The 20,690-nt window shown below is 43.2% G+C and overlaps 1 protein-coding gene across 1 annotated transcript in view; it reads right to left on the bottom strand.

Moving 5' to 3' along the window:
- The window catches only part of CCDC78 (coiled-coil domain containing 78), a 379,499-nt gene that overhangs the window by 335,059 nt on the left and 23,750 nt on the right, over positions 1–20,690 (bottom strand). Inside the window, exons 2-4 of the mRNA XM_086941249.1 lie at positions 8,456–8,694; positions 7,455–7,618; positions 5,275–5,415 (exon numbers count right to left, since the gene is read on the bottom strand). Of these exons, the coding sequence (XP_086797375.1) occupies positions 5,275–5,415; positions 7,455–7,618; positions 8,456–8,694 (544 nt within the window). The remainder of the gene's footprint in view (positions 1–5,274; positions 5,416–7,454; positions 7,619–8,455; positions 8,695–20,690) is intronic.

Genomic DNA, 20,690 nt, shown 5'->3' with positions numbered 1-20,690 from the left:
ATGTATCTCAATTGTTAGTAGTACTACATCATTAAATATGGGGCCCTGGAAAGACACTATGTTGACTTCCTGTATGTTGAATGCCTCCATTTCAAATATCTAGAGGCCGAACGCTTGAGTGTCAACTGAGAACAAGAGCAGAGGTCAAGGGATTCGAAGCAGACATGTCACACCCACAAATTAGGAGGGTCCAGGCTTCCATGTGGTGCATTTTATGGTGGTCCAACTGGTTATTTGCACCACTTCTCCTACAGTGTAAGGCTTGCCCCCTTCCTGTTCCTAAGTCCACTGTATTCATCTCTAGACATGTTTACATTTCTTAATCAAGTATCACTCTAGAAAACAGACAACACAAATCTCATTCTCATCTTTCCAGGAGATCTTACTCCACAAGAAAAACACTTGTCACATTTAGCTGGCATGGAGGCTCAGAGTCTAGATAAGGTGAGCTGAGTGAACAACTCATTGCAAAAAAGGGATAGGGACAGTTATCCTAAGAAAAAGCTGTCTTTGAATTCCAGACATCCATACACATTACGCTTTTTGGATGAGAGGCAACATATAAATGACAAATCACATGTACATATTCAAACAGACGATATAAGTCTTGTGTCATTACTCGTCTTTTATTTTCAGATGTATTTTTGGTATGCAAAGGAATGAGATCAGCCAACGCGTTTCGCGCAGAACAAGGGCTTCTTCAGGGCTGTAATGGCATACAATCAGTACGTTTTAGAAAAAACACCATACAGAGATGTTACACTAACAGAAGCAATTATATTAAAACAGGGGGCTCTATTGATAGAGAGAAAAAGAGAGAAAATAGAAGAAAAAAATAAAAAGGGGTATTCCCGAAATGCTAGCGCATAAGAGTCTAAGGTGCTTGAGAAGTAAAAAGGAAAGAACAAAACTCTCAGAAGATAAAGGGGTGCGTAAACCAATCCAAAGAGTTTCACATAGGAGCAAGTTGGTGAGAAGATGGTCCAACACAGGATCTGGAGCGTGAATGTGATCCACAAAAATCCCGAAGACCTGTGAGACACAAATGTGAGCATTCCAAAATTATATAGTGAGGACCTAAATCAAAAAAGTTAAAGTGAGTCACACATGACTAGTAAAGGAGTGCTCATGGAAAACATGAAAACCCAAAGACACAAAAGTGTCCGTTCAGTCAACACTAAAAAGCCCATGCCACGTGCAAGCTTCATAGCCAGTAAAGGTAGAATGACTTACCAAATAATGTTGGTAAGTTAGTGTTGTGTCCCACGGCGGAGACCAGCCTCGAACACTGCCTTGATCCATGTCTGCGGGCGACGATCGCATTGGGAAACTAAATTTCCCATGAGCATGCGGACTGGAAGCGTGTGACGTCAGCACGCCATGTTACAAGTTGATGCCGGAACTCCAGAGCGGTGCCGTTGATACTGATTAGCTGCCGAAGGAGACTGGTAGGGGTGTTCGCACCATCATTTAGTTGTCTTCTAGTTGGCGGAGGTGCCTTAATCTCCTCTGATTGCTGTTATCGTGCCATTACTTCCAAGTTGCTTAAAGGCAGTCCCGTTGGCCGAATCCCCGTGGATTCTTGCGGGACTGCTGCGGTCATTCCTTGTCTTGTATATCTGATCTCGTGTCTTGTGGAACTTCCTTGTTGTTGCGGGACTGTAAGTTCCGATAGCTTCCTGTGGGCAGCTCTGAGCACGTTGCTAGTTGCCTTCTGATGTAAGAAGGAATTTGTTTTGATTGTCTCCTGTAAGCAGCATTGAGTGCAAGCTGCTAAATGCCTCCCGAAGAGTATAGACACTTTCTGTGATTCCTTGTGGTGGGCGATCCTGATTGCAAGCTTTCTTATTAGTGGCAGCCCTGAGCGCGAGCTGCCATTAGTCTTATGAGTTTATGGTTCTCTGATTATTTATTGGAACTTACCAAGTGGAACTTTGTTTAGAGAAAATCATGGTTATAAGTCCTCATGGGTGAGAGGAATTCCGATTACCTATTACCCTGAGTTCTGATGAATCCCCGAGTGGAATAGACGTGATCAAGGTTTTGTGGTCTTGTTCTACGACTCAGCTTTGTTTTGAGCATCACAGAGCACTGTTTCCATTACATTCCTTGGTGTTGTTTAACCAGGAGTTCTGAAGCACGTTGTTTATGGATGCTGATTTAACCTTACCCAACCTTTTATTTTTTAAGCAGCCGGGGTTAATTGAGCTATCGCCTGGCAGGCTCCGTTCTTCAATTCCCCCTGTTGAAGTGTTCCTAGCTAACCTATTGGTACGTCTGAATCGTTATATGATTTATGTGTTCAATTACCATTAGGGGTGGATATCTAACTTACTGTTGCTCTCATAGGCTCTGTTGACTACACTGCAGGATACCAGATTGCCAGGCACTGTAGAACGTATTTTCTTTTACAGGTATTAATAAGTCCTAAAACTGTGATATATACATATATAGCTATGAATGTCTATGCTAGACGTAGTGTATGTTTTTGTCTCATAGTGCCTTGTTCTCGTTGCAGATCTCCCTCCCTGCTGTCCCCTTCCTTTCCTTCCCTCGCTTGACCACTCCTACGTGTCTGTTGTTTTACTCAGACCTAGGGGCTGTCGAGAGGTGGAAACCATTTGAGCATTGTACGATTCTGAGGATGCCCGGACCTGACAGATAGATAACGTTTCGAAGGTATCCAAGAACGCATAAATGGCAGTATCTGAAAAATATTTATTTTAAAATGTATATCAGGTGAAAAGACAGTCAGGACCTAGGTTCTAAGAATCAAGCAAAAACGAGACATACCTGATCGAGTATGAGAAACTCCTGTGTTGGAGAGTGTGTCTTGAAAAAAGCACGAGGACCTATAAAGAAACGGGGGTGGGTGTCAATGTAATGAAGGAGTATCACAATTGAATGCAGTGACTAGGTCAGACTTAACGATCTAGTCACATGTCTCATGCAGAGTCTTGAGAAAGAGAAGTCCACCAGACCACTGAAATACTACAATATCATTAAAAAGCGGACAACTAGCTGGGTGGAGGTAGTCCATAACATAAAGCCGGCAAAAAATATACACGTAAAAGAGGCCACAACGAAGTTAAAAAATGCACCATCATCTCATGAGGTAGGTTTGAGTGTTGCCAAAAAGTCCGGTCATAAGAGATGCCCAGAACATGATCTACGGGTGCTTACTAAGAAGTACAATGCATGTGAAATGATGGTAGCAACGAATGACATGAGACAAAAAAAAAAGTGTCTATAATCATAAAAACCTAGTCAGCGCGTAAGCATACGTTTAGGGACTCCGTTTCTAAGTTAAAGGAAAATGCATAACCCCCATCAATACCGTTTTAAAGCATTAGTGCAGGAGCACTGCTAAAGGTGGGGCACGGCTAAAGTAAAAGCACGTGTTAGAAAGTAAAGTTAATCCAAGCCCCGCCCGTACCGTCAGTTAACTTTACCACAAAAGTGGATTAAAATAACATTAACTGCAAAAATGCGGGCGTTGCGCATGGCGGCCTGTAAGCCAAGCCAGCAATTACCTTAGAGTCGCGGTGTAAGAGTCGCCAAGTAGGAGCCGCGTACGGTGTGCATCCTTCTGCCAGCGTTTCTGGTGCGGAATACAGCCAGAGGCTGGCCCTTGTTTAAGATATTCCGGCGAGTTCAAAAGATGCGGAAGGGCTAGTATTCACTTCCGGGTAGCGCCCGGATCACGTGATAATACTGCACATACTCACTTCCGGCTGAGTTCCGGATTAAAAAATAACTAGACCGTTCCAAACTCGGGAAGCAAATTCCGGGATCAGGTGAGTAGACTTCACCGGAAATGTATATAGTGTTTATCGCTTACTCAGAGAAAGCGATCCCGACTGCAAAACGATAGAAATAAAGTGAGTTAATGATGCAGGTAGTAAGCAAAGAATCCTCATAAAGTACGAAAATTACTAACATCAATAGCTTTGGTTAAGAAGCTCATGATACTTGTTTAGTAATTCTCTAACAGACTCTACGTGCCCGTAGGCAAAACGAGCCGAGATTACTCACAAAAATACAAGAATAATTACTGCCACCTACGAAAAAGTTAATAGTCCTCAATATTTAATTAAGTGCAAGTAAAGTGTTAAACAACTATAGGTTAGAGAGACACAAAAAGTGAAAGAAGGGAGAAAGTACATGGAAAAGACGTTAAGGAGAGCGAGCCTGATTCTTTGACTCATAATGATGATTGTGACCCGGTTCTAGCACCACAGTCTATTCCGGCAATATGGTTACAGTGCCAGGAGTTGAAACTAAGTTCAAAAGATGGTACTTAAAACGCGCCCCCTGTTTTAATATATTTGCTTCTGTTTGTGCAAGATCTCTGTATGGTCTTTTTTCTAAAACGTACTTATGTATGTTCAGATTGTATGCCATTAGAGCCCTGAAGAAGCTCTTGTTCTGGGCGAAACGCGTTGGCTGATCTCATTCCTTAGCATACCAAAAATACATCTGAAAATAAGACGAGTAACGACACAAGACTTATATCGTCTGTTTGAAAATGTACATGTGATTTGTCATTTATATGTTGCCTCATCCAAAAAGCGTAATATTTATTTTGTGATCTACAGGCAGCAGATCATTTGAGGTGGGCAATATAGATCGTTAATATTGTGACTAGTTCTGGTAGTGCTGTCCGCTAGAACCCAGCTGCTTGCTCTGTAAAAAACCATACACATTAAGTGAACACATATTAATGAAAAATATGTTTTCAGTCAGTAATAAGCCTTGGAAAAGGCTTATAAGGTTGGAGATTCTGCTCTGTGAACAGGAACAAAATAAACTGACTAACTGATCTTGAATGCATGATGGGAAGATTAACAATATCTGGAATTCTTAAAGGTCCAGTGGCAGTTTAGATCTATGTGCATGCATTTGGCCTGATTTGTATGTATATTTCGGATTACAGGATGATAGCGGATAGGATTATAGAAAACATACATTAATCAGGTGAAGATAAGGAGGAAGAACATATGGAGATAAGAAAAGGCAATAGTCTTACATGAATATACAAATGGCACACACGTTGATGGAAAAGAATGGAAGAGGCAGCGCTTGTATGAGAGAAAGGTTAGAGCAAAATACAGTGTCCACTGGGTAAGAGAAGAAGGAGTAAACGGGATAGGAACAAACAAGTGAACGGGACAGTAGGCAATATGGTTATCACTTTAAAAATAATATTGTTATCACTTTAAAAATAACCATGACTAGCCGAAAGAGAATAAGCAACTCAATCTTGGTACTTACCACTTTGAGCTGGAAGTCGGTGACAGTACTAGAATGAGATGCAGTCGGTGCATGGTCTGTCATACCAGTACGGCGAGACCAACCCTTACGGAATAATACCATGGCTTCAGATGCTGAAGACACAATAACATGAGAAAGACCCTAAAAATGAACATTTCAAATAAACTTGGTAAAGATATAGATACAAATCATTTTTCCTGAAGAAAAGACCCAAGTGCACACTACCAGCATTTTCTGTGATAAGAAAGCCTGCAAAGTGTACGTATCCAGACTCCTATTTACAATAACAGACCTAAGGTCTCTGGAGCAGACAGTACATTTACCAAGCAGAGCACTAACGGTCTCACACCTGTCCTGAAATTCTAGTGTCTGTAAGGGCTCCGCTCTGCAGCGGGCCACGAGCAAAAGGTAGTCTTGAATCAAACCATTTAGGCAAAATATTGAAATGTCTCTGCTTTCTTACATCAATTAATGTCAGTCTATGACTGAATCATGTTACTTAACTTGATTATATACATACTGATGAAATGGGTATGTACATACTGATGAAATATCGAAAGTTCTTTCTTTTGTTTTTGTATTATTTTCGCACTGGGTACTATGGTATGAAATTGGTTTTAAACATATTGATGAAATATGAAATTTATATTTTTATTATATCTTGGTACTAGACAGTTTGGAACACATGTTTTAAATCAGAAGATTAATCTTTTTATTCTTTTGTAATATATTGTAGAAATTTGTTTTGTATGCATTATGAATCTCAATATCTAAAATAAACAATCGAGTGACTTGACTATAGCAATTAACATCAGCACTCCTAATCTTGTCAAATACAAACACAGAGATACACATAGATAATGTAATTTACCAACAACACAAAATTCTTGGTTGAAGCCAAGAAGTAAAGTTTGGAACCCAGGTGTTATTTTTTCACATGTCCACCATAATGGAGGAGATGGCAGAGGAAAGTTTAACGTGGTCCAACAAACATACTCCTCAAAATAACAAAGTACACCACAAAATGGTGTGTCGTTCCGCTATAAAGCCCAGGATTAGACTTATCCTTAAGTGCAACAATAACCAAAGGTCTTGGGCAACCCCTATTTTAAAAATGCAAAAGCACTCAACCTCCTAGGTGGCATGCTTCATCAACAGGACTGCTCTGCACTGGGTGGACATTGCAATGCCCAGCAAACTCCCAGAGACTTGGGATCTTTATCAGAGATCTTTTTATCACAACCTGGTCCGGAGCTCAGGATACTGCCCAAATTAGGTGTTGGTAGGAATAAGTGGTAGACTGGATGTATGGGGGAATTAAAATTGGCTATGGTCAGCCCCTTGATAATATTTTATTTCTGGTGGATGGCGGTGTCAAGACTAAAAACATGACTGAACCAAAGTGGTGTAATTATGAGCCCTTGGTTATTGTTCAGTAGGGTCAACATATTTCATGACCCTAATTGCCATAGAGTTCTAAGCATTACATCAAGACCTGGAGTGGACCCTAATCTACTCAATGTTTAAGGTTCTCCGTAAACTAAGACAATAGTGGAAATTGAAGTTATCCTGCATCCTTTTACTGATTTTGTCGCTAGTGAGGGCCACTTCAGGTAAATTCGGAGAGGCAGACCCTCACCGAAATTCATACAGAATAGGCCCAGTGAGATTCCTACCCTGCTTTCAGATAGGGATTCCCCAAGAACTGTGGTTATTTTTGTGCCTAAGGATAAGTATAATCCTGGGCCTTATAGCGGAATTACACACCATTTTATGATATACATTGCTCTTTTTCAACGGTCAGCTAACTAGCCACCGTTCCACATCTCCTCCAAATAGACACAGACATTACTAAAATTGTACATATTGTAGTTGAAGATTGAGGCTAGATTATTTTGTGCAAAACTGGGGCACGGATCTTTGCTAAAACAGAATTGGCACTGCCCTCAGCAAAGCATTCTGTGCTGATTGGTTGGTGCAAATGTGGTTTTCTCAGTGGCAGGTCAGTGCAAATGCTGGGATAAAACTGTTCTGAACCAGTATTGAACTTTGAAATCTGAGAATGTCTTGCCTGACTTGGGGCAGGATATGGGTGGTTTTTTGAAAGTTGCTCAACTATATTACGTACAACAAGAGAAGAGACACAACATTCGGTTGAAAAAGAGGAGCTACACTCTTACCCTTATATGTGGCCCATCTTCAGCAGAGTAAGTTAGCTCCACACTGGTGGTCGCTGAACCAGGCACCTGCAGGAGATCCTTTATCACTTCATTGTATATTTCATACATGGACATCGACAGGGTCCAAGACACCACATTTGACAGAGAAGAGGATTCTGCCAAAACTAAAAGAAGTTCATTGAGGTTGTAGGAAAAATAAGTATGGACTCATACTGTGCAGGGGCATGCTGTCTGCCCCCATTGGACACCAAAGAATGGATAAATGTACAACATTCTAACACCTTCACATTAATGGAGGAATGCTGACGACTGACTAGAATTCTGACATCTTCAAATTACTGTACATCCCGACTACCCAATATTTTTAAATGAGCATCAAAAGATTGCAAAACCACTATTTTTAAAAAATATGTCACAACTTGATTATATGCTATGAATCTAATGGTAATATGCATTTTTTTGGATGTGGCCAAAGATCTTGGCCAATTCTTAGTTTCTTTAAAAACCTACTGTTCAGCCTTTTAATTGTGTTTTACCATCTTGAATTGTGTATACGTTTGTCTCAGACAAAGAGCCTTACTTCGAGTTTTGTGGAAGGGATACTCCATTACAAAAGTGGCAGATATCACGTTGTCTATATCACAAGTACATTATAGTCAATGGCCAAGAAAAGGATATCTGTTACTTTTTGATAGACTATCCAGTCAGCCAAACTCTAAATAAGGCCACATATTAGCTTAATTATCTGTATTTTACTACTCTGCTCTTTTATAAGAAATTAGAGGTTGAAGTGGTTGGGGTGACAGACTTTGGCTACACCCTTGATAACAATTTTTTGACAGATGTTGCCATTAATTCACAAGGCTGGCATTCAAACATAAAGATACCATGTAACTCTGATTAAATGTTTATTTAGCACAACATGCTGTGGATGAACCTCTTCTCATCAAATGAACTCCTCAGTCTTTCTCCCACATGCATTCTACCGCAGCGTTACTCACCAGATGTTAATGTCTCTGAGGTCAGCAGATCTCGGAAGAGGTGCTCCAGTGCCAGGAGAATCAAACCCACACGGTTGTTGTTGTTGTCACCAGTGAGAAGCTGTGATTTTCTGGGGTCTGACTCGCCCAAGGTCACCAGGGCCACATTCAGCCCCTCAACAAAGGCGCTTAGCAGGGGCTGAAGAGTCATAGAGAAAATGGACAGAATGGGGGCTTGTCCATCGAACACCTCCTGGAAACTGAAGAACAAGAGTTTTAAAAGAGGTTGGGGCACCGCAGGAAATTATTTATGCTAAAGCAAAGGCAGAATGGCCCTAAGCGACTTCCCAACATGCTATTCTCTCTGATACATCAGTAGGACTGCAAAATAGTCACATGGGTTAGACTGTGACAGGTGACTGTCTCTTTATCCATCTTACCAGACTTTCAGAGGCAGCTGTCTACCAGGAAAAGCATACATTATTCTATAGGTCAGTCCACCATAGGCTGCTGCCCATCTTCACCACTATCAGATTCTCCAAGCACAAGCGTGGTCAAATAAATTCTGACACGTCTACATTCTATCTCACTTGTAAGGTAATAGAAAATAGTTAACATTTCCCAAAGTTTAAGGGTGAAAACCCCAAATAATGAAAAAATATCCCCATGTGTAGAGAGGTTGAGTTATTTACGAGCTTTTTATTAGTATCGGCAATGCTTGCAATGACTGTAATAATGGCATGACTACTCATGCATTTCTATCTACTCATGCCTAGGGCACAAATCAGACTCACCTCTTTTGTTGTGTTTTTTAATCTTATTGGGGTGCGGGAGGGGGGCATGATCAACATAACTTGGAAGAAAGTAAGACAAATTATGTAGTATGATTTCTGAAGGGCTGAAGTACTTCATAAAGGGCATCACCTCCTTTCAGGTCAATTATTCAGGCCCAGTCTTAATGAACGTCAGCAGCACCCACGACTAATACCCGCTTCAGAGACAAGGAGATAGTTACTAGATGATATGTTCCTTGTATTGGCCTTATTCTTCACATCTGAGATCTGCAGTGCCTAACTTTTTACATATGAATGCACACAATATTATGTTATTTCGACCAGCTGTCTGAAGCAAAAGGTCTCCAAACCAAGCAAGCACAGGTTTTCCCATCCTGTAAGTATAGAGACTTTACCGATTTGGGCCACAGTAAGTGTAGGATCTGGTCAGCACAACAGTGTATCAGTGAAATCCACTTGTGACCTTCAGCTAGTCCTCACCAAATCTTATCAGTAGATATATCTAACCTTGCATATCAAATAACCCACATATATTTTGTGGTAAATAAAGATTTACCTGCTGAATTTCTATGCGGTAAAGGTCAATAAAATAGCTCAATCGAAAAATGAGAGGCAGAGTCCGTGGCATCTGAGTTTATAAGGGTTTTATTCCATAAAATGGAATTGGTTCGAACCAGGTATCATGTTCCATCACCACGAGGGTTCAGGAAGGGATAGACAAGGGAATGGACAATGCTTTATTAACAGAGTACAATATATATAGTCAATGCATACAATGGTGATGGATCCAGAAGGCGTAACAGCTGAAAGAAACGAGATAAGAACACATGTGCCTAACAGAAGGCGTGCACGAGGGCGTACACGGAGGTGTGTGCTAGAAACGTCACATAGAAGTGTCACAAGTGGGTGGATCCATAGAAGAATCCTGCAGTGTCAGCAGAAATATATGGCAGAGATGCGCGCGCAGCAGCATGACGTGTGATTGACGTGGAACTGGAGGGTGAAGGGGACTTGACATTTAGCACTATATGAGGAGACAGAAGTCTGGCGTGTCAGAACAACCTAAACCCAATCATATCTGATATCTTGTGTTTGAGGAACTGTATTATCTAGAGGGAAAGGTCTCTCGGGCAGAGGCTATTCTATACTGACTGCTAGTGCGTGCATATGCGACTACGTGTCTACGTGTAATGCGAGGGGCCATGGGCCTACCATGGTAACGGGAGCTATGAATTACTTGCATGGAGACAGAAAGGCCGGGCCCTTTGCTCTGCAGCTGGGGAGGATGTTTACCTAAACTACTAGACAGGAATGTATTTTCGAGGAGCGGAGCAGATAACTTGAAGGCAAAATACAGTTTTGGCAGGCAAGCAGACCGAGCCGGGCACCGCTCGCCGCGCAGGGAGTAAGGTAAAGGTCAGGGATGCAGATGCAGGTCCAGGCTGCAGCTTTCAGTGGCAGAAGGCAGAAAAGGCTCGATGGCAGAAATCAAGGCCTAGCTCGCCAGAGCCAGGAAAACGTGAAAGTGCACCATGTAAAGACGGTGGCACGGCATACTTAGGAACTGAATTTTCGATCCATTCATGGCGGATCTGAAAGAGGACATGTTAACGTTGGACGCAAATGTATTTGCGTCTTCATAGCTGGTTGTGGAGGGAACATACATGTACTTGAAGCACGTACATGGAGCCGTTGGGGTACGTAGTAGGGGACACAATTGAGCATAAAAATTCATATTACCTCATTCCCTCCTTGTCCCCTACGGACCCTTCATGATATATCAATCTTCATTAATCCATCTATTTCTTCATATAACATCATTTGCTCTTCCTTTTTCAGACGGGATTTAGAACGTGGACTTGAATGGGGAATACATGATGTGGCGCACAAGCCGCAAATCGCTGGCCCACATTGTAGACATAGGCAACAACTGAATACTGTGAGAAGGGCTATTCCGAGGAAGGATAGGATTTTCCATCCCCAGGCTGATAACACGCTCCAGAACCAACCGGACCAAGTCCAGGTGCCTGGATTCTGGTGTATCTGACTTGCAATCTTGTGAAGACGGGTTATGGCTCTATATACAGAAGGCGCGTTTTCTGGAATGAAAACACAGCAACTCGATCCGATGACTCTACAAGCTCCGCCCCTATCTGCCAAGATGACGTCAAGAACAAGACGATTCTGAAGGACAACAATCCTCATAGCAGACTGTTCCTCTGTTAAGTTACCTAGGGCGGAAGTAGTTTCATTCACTACTGCTTCAAGGGTTCTAGTTAATCTACGTATCAGTTTACTATTAAAGACAGCACCTAAATAGGGAAAGAAACCTTTATTGAAGTCTGTGTATTGCTCCCATGCTGTTTCAGTATAATCGACAATCGGGAGATCTCTCTTGGGTCTATCGTGTACTAGATGGGAGTCCCTATGATAATCAGGTGGGGCTAGGAAAACAGGTGGCAGAAGGAATGCAATGTAACAAGTACCATCCCAATCGGGAGGTAAGCGTATGTATGCTGTATGGCCACAAACGAAATAAGAATGACGGGAAGCTTTGAATGTAGACTTGCCTTTATCACTGAATTCGATCACAGTGGTACATTCACTATGACCTAGGTGTAGTGAACCATTCTTTCTGACACATAATTCACCTTTTACTGGTAATACTGACATAGCAGGCAGGACTGGTTCGGCTTCGGACTGAACATTCAGAATCATGAGGTTAAGTGTAAAATTACCTAATCCATACACTTCGTTTTCTAGATCTGTCCCTGTCCTTTGGGGAAGACCCTCCTTGTCAGGGAAACATACTTTATGCAAAACAGTGTTCAGATTTCCCCATACCCAATTGCCTTGGTAAACTACGGAATCAGAATCTAAGGAATTAATTAAACTAAACCATGCACCACAGGAACCATTGTGTGTGAACGGGTACGGAAAGAGGGGCAGAACTCCCTTGAACTTCTGATAGGGAGGGAGTCGGCCACATATCCAACAATTGGTAGCATTGCTGGTCTGATGTGAATGGTGTAACATACTAATGAATGTATTGTTGCGCAGCGCAAGTCTGTAAGACAACTCATGCGGGGGTAATTCACTGAAAGTATGCTTGACAGTGTCATTCGAAGAAGAATGTGTACGCTTGAAAATAGGGAAATACAAGTGTAACAGTATACTTGCAGCAATAATCATAAGACTCAGAAAAAACATAATCAATAATGTCACTATGCAGTGACTACGGAGAGATTTACAATATTCACGTTTCTTGAGCTGTTTCTGTCTATCTCTCTCTCTATTGGGGTCTAACGGGAACATGTCAGAAACTTGTCTAACCGATTCACCTAAGGAGGACTTAAACAATTAAACTGTCTGACTTGCTAGACCTCAGCTTTGATTTATACTCCTGAGACGGAGTTTTCTCTACCAGGGGAAGCTTAGTGTCAGTGTCTGGAGGAGGGCAGGGCTGGGAGTCAAAGTCTGGCGGCAGTCCATGGCATTTTTTCACCTGACTCGAGTGGAGCCAGCCCTTGCGGCCCTCCACTTTTATCGCTGTCCTTGTAGTCAATAATACAAGCTTCGGCTCCTGCCAACGGGGCTCCAGCGGACTCCTCCTGTCAAAGTTCCGAACGAAGACGTGTTCACCAGGGACGATCTGATGTCGCTTCACCTCGGTGTGGTTGGGGCAAGGCTGCAGCAACCTGTGAACGACATGATTGTAGTGCAGACATCAAGGAGGCAAGGTAATCTGTCAGCATATTACAGTCAATATCTGTGATTTTTCTCGGCAGAGGCGTCCCCCACATATTCGGTGGCCTACCAAAGACCACCTCATACGGGGATAGCCCTGTTCTTGAGTGCGCTACCATTCTCATATAAAAGAGTGCAACGGGTAATGCTACTATCCAGTCTACGCCTTTCTCTTTACAAATTTTGGCGAGACGAATTTTCAGAATCTGATTGTGACGCTCCACGAGACCTGCTGCCTCGGGATGTCGGACACAATGAAATTTCCATTGATAGCCTAGCAGGAGTGACACCTGCTTCATTCATTCGGACGAGAATGGCTGTCCATTATCTGAGTACACGACACGGGGCAAGCCGTACCGCGGGAAGAATTCACGTACCAGCTGCTTGGCAGTGGTCGGAGCAGTGTAATCTGGGACTGGATATGCTTCTGTCCAACGGGAAAGTGCACACACAACTACGAGGACATACTTAAATCCTCGACAACGTTCCATCTGGATATAATCCATCTGGAGGACTTCAAAAGGGTGATCGGGAAGATGAAATCCACCTTGCTCTACGGGAATGCCTTTACCTGGGTTGAACTGACAACAGATCATGCAAGTACGCACTTTCTGTTTTGCTGCTGCTCGTAAATGCTTATTGAACCAAAGGTTTTGAATACTGTCTAACATGGCTTTTTCTCCTAGATGTGCAGGACTATGTGCTGTGTTAATGATAACTTGAACCATAGAGTCGGGGAGAAACCATGTAGATTTTCCCTTCGTCATCCATCCCTGTTCTGTCTGGATCCCTCCTAGTTCAGTCCATTTCTTGATTTCGTCTGGTGTAGCATGTGTCTGGATGTCAATTACATTTAGGGCGGGATCCCTAACTGTCATGCAATGTGTCAGAGTCGGTACTACTGTCTTTGTCAGGTCAGTTGTGTGAGTCTGTGCTGTAAGCTTGGCTGTTCGGTCTGCCAGGTCGTTACCCTGGGAAATGGTGTCAGTGACTTTCGTATGTGCCTTGCACTTCATGATGGCTATGGCGGTAGGCAAATAAATTGCTTCTAACAGAGCTTGAATGAGAGGAACGTGCTGGATTTTGGCACCGTGAGAAGTTAAAAAACCTCTCTCTTGCCAGAGAACTCCGAAGTCGTGTACAACTCCGAAGGCATAACGGGAATCTGTGTATATGTTAACTTTCTTATTCTTGGCTTGAATACAGGCTTGGGTCAGAGCAATGAGCTCTGCTGCTTGAGCTGACAGGGTGTCAATACGATGTGTGTCTATGACTTCAGTTTCTGTCGTTACTGCATACGCGGCCACTAACTCTCCTGTGCTTGTTTTCATACATGAACCATCCACATAAAGTGTCAGGTCTGGATCTGGTAATGCGGTATCTGTCAAGTCTTGTCTGGGTTTCGTCGTAATGGTAATTACTTCAACACAATCATGTGCCAAAGGGTCTGTCTCACTTAATGGCAAAAGTGTAGCTGGATTTAATGTGTTACAGCGTCTGATTTCTATGTGTGGCTGAAACAATGTCAATTCATAACCTGTCAGTCGTGCTATAGTCAAGTGTTGAGTCTGGGTTCTGTTTAAAAGAACTTCCACGGAATGTGGAACTTGTACTGTCAATTGATGTCCTAACACTATGGCATCGCTTTGTCTGATTGCTAGAGCTGTTGCTGCTACTGATTTCAAGCACGCAGGCAGAGCCTGGGCTACTGGATCTAATGTACTGGAAAAATAAGCACACGGTTTGTGTGAACCTGCTTGATCCTGAGTGAGGACTGACAATGCAGTACCTTCACGTTCTGTGACAAAAAGTGTAAAAGGCTTGCTGTAACATGGTGTTGCTAAAACAGGTGCTTGACATAAGGCTTTTTTCAAGTCTATAAAAGCTTGTGTATGTTCCTGAGTCCAAGGGAGGACAGTCGATGACGCTGCCTCCTGTGTTGTCAACTGTATGAGTGGCTTGGCTAGAAATGCATACTGAGGGATCCATTGTCTACAGTAAGAAGTAAGGCCTATGAAGGCCCGTACCTCCTTTTGCGTCTTGGGTTGTGACATATTTACAATTAACTGGATACGGTCAGGTGTTAGCTGTCTCCCCCATTTGGACAGCAAGTGCCCAAGGTACACCACTTGCTGAACACAGAATTGTAGCTTCGAAGGGGACACCTTGTGTCCCTTGTCAGCCAGGAAATAGAAGACTGTCAGTGATGCTTGTTCACATTCGGGTTCACTTCGGGCGGTGATCAATAGATCATCGACGTACTGAAGTAGGGCAGTGTTAGCAGGCATGTGAATACTGTCAAGTTGTTTTTTCAATGCTTGGCTATAGATGCTGGGACTTTCTGTGAATCCTTGAGGTGCGCGTGCAAATTTGAAGCTTCGGCCATTTAAACAGAATCCGAACAGATATTGGCTATCCGGATCAATGGGGACACTAAAGAAGGCGTTCTTCAGATCAATTACAGTAAAGAACGTGGCTTCAGAATCAATAGCTGTCAATAATGAGGAAATGTCTGGGACCACAGGGTACTGTGGCACAATGCATTTATTCAATTCGCGTAAATCGATAACTAATCGATAAACTGGAGGTGCATTCGGATCAGTGCGTTTAAGAATCGGAATGATAGGGGAATTACAAATATTGGAGTCGGTTTCTACAACCACTCCTTGTGCAATGAGCTTGTCAATGATTTTCAGTAAAGCCACTACAGCATCTGGGGGTAACTTGTATTGTCGAATTCGTGGTAAAACAACACCTTGCTTGAGTGTAACTCGATATGGTGTAATGTGCATACAACCTACATCAGTGGGGCCTTGTGCCCATAACTGTGCAGGAACATTCTGTAATCTGGGATCAATATCTCTCAACACATAGTGACCCTTGAAGTCACGCAGAAATAATCTTACTCCTTCCGGAGAACAACAAATAACAGCTCCTAGAGCCTTCAGTGTCTTGATACCTAACAAGTTTTCTGGACATGATTTCGTGAGTAACAAATCTGTAGTGCGAGACAACGGACCAACTGCTAGGGGAACAGGTCTCGATACTTCATTAATAATAGCTTTCCTGAAAAACCAAGGGAAACATTCTGTGAGCCTGAGAGGGGTGCCCCTGGAACCTCGTCGTGACTGATTGTCGTTCTGCTTGCCCCTGTGTCAATCAAAAACTTTCTATCCTTTCCTAATACTTGACTATGTACATAAGGACCCTCTTGATCTACAGGAATCTCAATAAGAGGCAAGCCAACTTCCCTCTCTAGGCTGTTTCATGTGTATCGCTGATACTCGGGATAGTCAGTTTGTGCATATTGGTACATCTGCTGAGTTGCATGTTGTGTTGCGGCAATCGGTTGTGGCTGTGATACCGCTACGGTCTGTACTGTCTGTTGTGGAGCATGCATAGGCTGTACATTCTGTGGAACGTGTTGCTGGACCTGGTGTTGAACCTGGTCCTGTCTAGGTTGACGTGGTCTCTCTTTAGTTCTACCTGTAGATATATTGTATTTCAGAACTGCACAATCGTTTACATAGTGACCTGGCTGTTTACAATAGTTGCATGTCCCTTTAACAGGAGCTGCTGAATTATTGGACTGTGTCATGCCCTTTTTCTGACTGTCAGCTGGAACTGACTGAGCAACTAACATTTTCATTTTCGTGTCTTTCATACGTCTTTGTTCGTGATCATGTTCTTCCCTGATTCTGTTCTGGTGGTACTGTAACATCTGTAACATTTGGGAAGGCGTATTTGCTTGCCATGTGCTCTCGACTTTCAATACACGATTCTTAACTTGGGGCAAGGAATTCTCGACTAATTTGCTTACAAAAAGATGTGGGTATGACTCGCTACTTGGTTTCAGGCCACTATTAATAATAAAACATTTTTCAAATCGGGAATAAAAATCACTAGTATCTTCATCGGGTTTCTGTTTGCAGGCTGAGATTGCATCCCAGTCCTCCTTTTTAGTTGACAATAAACGTGGCAAAACCTGTACTAATAATCCTGGTAGTGCTTTAGTTTTATCCCCAAGCCCTAGACCTGGGGTTCGACCAGTCTCTTCAGTTTCTAATGCAGCCCAATCAATCTTTTGCTCTCCCACCTCCCATTCTTTTTCTTTGAGTTTCTCGTAAATACCGGCAGGCAATAATACTTTCAATATTTTCATAATGTCGGGATAGGTATAATCTCCCATAAGTAACATGTCTTTTATTTCACGGTGAAAACCTGCTGGATCTTTATCATGACTGGGCACTATTTTCTTCATTTCCAATAATTCCATTTTAGTTATAGGCGTGTATACATATACACGTGTAAGGGTATCATCGGCATTCCTGACTGGGTGTACTTCTCGTAAGGGATTCTGTCTGTCTATGTAAAACATTTTCCTTTCTGGGGGTGGGGCTGAAACAAACTGTGAATTCAGGAAAGCACTATATCTGTGTCGATGTTCTAAAATCATTTTAATTAAATCGGTACCTAGGCCTCTCCATTTATTCATGAGCAGTTCTACTAGTACATCAGTTAAGGGACCTGGATCAGAACGTTGGCTTTTATACAACAAGAGGAGATGTTGTATCATGTACATACCAGCTAGTCGCTGTTCGTCTGGGGACAGATTCAAAAATGTCTGCGCTACTGCGTCATCATTATACATACTGGAATTGTCAGCCCATTGTACTGCTGACCTGGCTAATTCTTGTTCATCCATAGAATTGAGTACATGGTACCCCATTCGTTCTTGAAGTACTCTATCGGTAGCCTGAAATAGATGTTCAGGCGTTTTCGGATTTGACATAGCAGAGTGAAAAAGTCGCTTGCTTTCTGGGCGTAACGTTTTATTAAAGGATCTACCCTTACCTACATATGCCACCATGTCTCGAATTGCTAGTTGCGATGTTTCTGCTGTTTTCTCTGATTCATCCTCCTCCTGGGAGGAGGTTGGATCGTCTGATTCGAGTAGCTCATCGGATTCTCGCCGGGCATGTATATCTATGATTTCTTTACGGATCTTTCTAACCATAGCATGTACACTTTTCTCTCTCTCATGTTTACCATCAGCAATATTCTGACTCCATCTGTTCAATCTATCCATCTCATTTTGTGGAAAGCCTGCCTGATCTTGTTCTCTTATCAAACAATTAACCAAAAATCGCATAATTAAACCTTTGTTCTCAACTTTCTGACGTGACATGGCTTCACCAACACTCTCGGGTCCTTCTCCTGTTCTAATAAAGTGGTACATTTTGTCTAGATGTTCTGGCATTTCTGGTAACATTATCAAATAATCTGTAACTCGTCTTAAACGTAGGGACGCTAGCAACATGGGTCCTGTCGTACCAGGCACTGGGTCATATCTACAATCTGTAAGCTGTTGTCTAAGCTGTTCTGCTGGGGCACCTTTAGGTGTCCGCGCCATTGCGAAATCTCTCATTGTCACTCGATGTAACTGTGGCGGGGTTCGAAAACCTCCTGTAGCACCTCCTGAGGCGGAGGCTTGGGCATAACCTGGCTGTAGGGTCGGTACCTGCTGTGACTGGGTTGGAACCTGAACAGTGCCAGTCCCAAAAGGATTAAGCGGATGAATAAGGGGTGCAGGAAGCTGCGCAGGAATCGGTGCAGGAGGGATCTGCTGTTGCGGACCCGGGGGCTGATGATTATGGGGTAGGTGATTGTCGGCAGGTGGTACGGGTACATGGACAGGTACATTGGTATATGCGGGAGCTATGTCGTCTAAATAGGAGGAAAGGAAAATATCTGCTGCGGTCTTGTGACGTAATTTAGTCGGAACCATGGGAGGGGGCAGATTCTTCGGCGTTTCCGGGGTCGCTTTAGGCAGGCCCTCGGCCAGGACCGGATACAGTCCTGTCATAATTGCGTTGCTTTGTCTTTCGTGTTGTTCTATTCTGACTCGTTCTCCTTCTTCTAGAAGTTCCCTTTCTTTAGCTTTTTCGGAATCCTCTCTACTTTTCTCTACCTTTCTGAGTGCTTTCTCTGTGCGTCTGTGCGATTCTTTACGCCATAGTTCAATGGCATCTTTCTGTGACTGTCGGGCTTTCTTTTTCCATAATGCTTCCTCTACTCTCATGATGCACTCGGCATCCCATGTCCCTGTAGCGGGCCATTTCAGATTCTCGGCTAAATCCTTAGTGTACTCCACCCACAAGTCTAGATATAATATGGCATTTAAGCCATGCTTGTGGTACATAAAGTGCCCCGGAGTGTCCCTAGGTGGAACAGGCACTGCTTCTTCTAGAATCCCTTTTCTAGTTCCTATCTGTCGTAGCTTGGTAAACAGCGGCATTTCGAAACTCGATACTGGATACTTGATACTTACTCGAAGTTGAACACAAGTAATACAATAAACACAGTAATGACGATCAGACAATCACTCATACCACGACATTAAAACACATTTAAAACATTTCGGAACGAACATTAACTAGATAACTGGATACTTGATATACTGCTAAACAGTACAGATACACTGTTAAGACAGTGCAGACCGGGTCTTAGGTATGGGCGGAAAATCCGTTTCGCTCGCGGATTTTCGGGAAATTCGCAATCCGCGAGATTCGCGAATCTCCCGCAAAATCCGCAAATCCGCGAGCAGCGGATTTTGCTCGCACTGCTCGCACTGTTCGCGTGAGTTCGCGGCTTCCCAGTACAACTTCGCGCCCCGCGAATAAGTGATAAATTGCAGAAATACGATCTTAGCAAAACTGAAACTACTTGCCAGGTTCAAAAGTTCAGGCTCATCATTAGTAGCCATTTCCTGTAGTGCTTCCTGAGGGGCCCCTCCAGAGTTCAGTTGCCAGTTGCAACTATTATGTGACCCTGCTCTGAACCTCAAAATAGTTACACATATGCCACAAAGGTCCTGAATTACAGCTAAGGGAGACAAGCAGGAGCCAGGCTGGAAGTTAAAATCCATTAATCAGCCCCTAATTCATTATTGTCAGTTGGGGCAGGGCAGGTGTTGTAACTAATTTTGCAACAATGAAAGCACTTAGCAAGTGCAAAAGATCACTAATCAGGGCGCACTAAGGAAGCAGGTGCCAGCTAAAAAAATATTCTGTGACACATTAATCAGCCCCAAATTAATTCAGGTCACTTGAGGCAGGGAAGGTGTGCTTTGCTTTGCCGAAAATAATGTACACTGGACAACCAGAGGGTGTGGTGATGAAACAGAGGGTGGCATGGGTGGGCCAGAGGGTGGCATGAGTAGTCAGAGAGTGGCAGTGGTGACAGAGAGTGGCAGTGATGAAGAAGAGTGTCCCAAACAGGCTGGACACGTAGAAACAACAAGTTCGCAAAACTTGCGACCCGACAGGTAAGTTCGCAAATTGCGATATTGTAAAAACCCTTGCGAACTGGCAGAAACACGGGCGAACACAAAAAAAAAAAAAATCCGCAAATTCGCGGGAATTTGCGGATTGCGAGTTCGCAAATCCGCAAAATTCGCGAACGCGAGATCCGCAAAATTCGCCCATGCTTACCGGGTCTGCGTACCCAAACCCGTCTTGACCGGACACAAACTAATGCGCCCGTCTTGATGCATCCCCAGCAACGGTACTCACCGGGAAGCACGGAATCGGAAGGCCTCGGAAACTCGACACTGGACTGGACCCTGGACTGGACTGGACTCGACTCGTGACGTAGGTACTTCGGAACTTCGGAACTGGTGGGCCTCTAGAAACCTCAGACCTTGCACTCTCGGC

Source organism: Lissotriton vulgaris, chromosome 10 (genome assembly GCF_964263255.1).
Source record: "Lissotriton vulgaris chromosome 10, aLisVul1.2, whole genome shotgun sequence".
Taxonomy (NCBI): domain Eukaryota; kingdom Metazoa; phylum Chordata; class Amphibia; order Caudata; family Salamandridae; genus Lissotriton; species Lissotriton vulgaris.
This window is presented reverse-complemented; position numbering and strand designations above follow the sequence as displayed.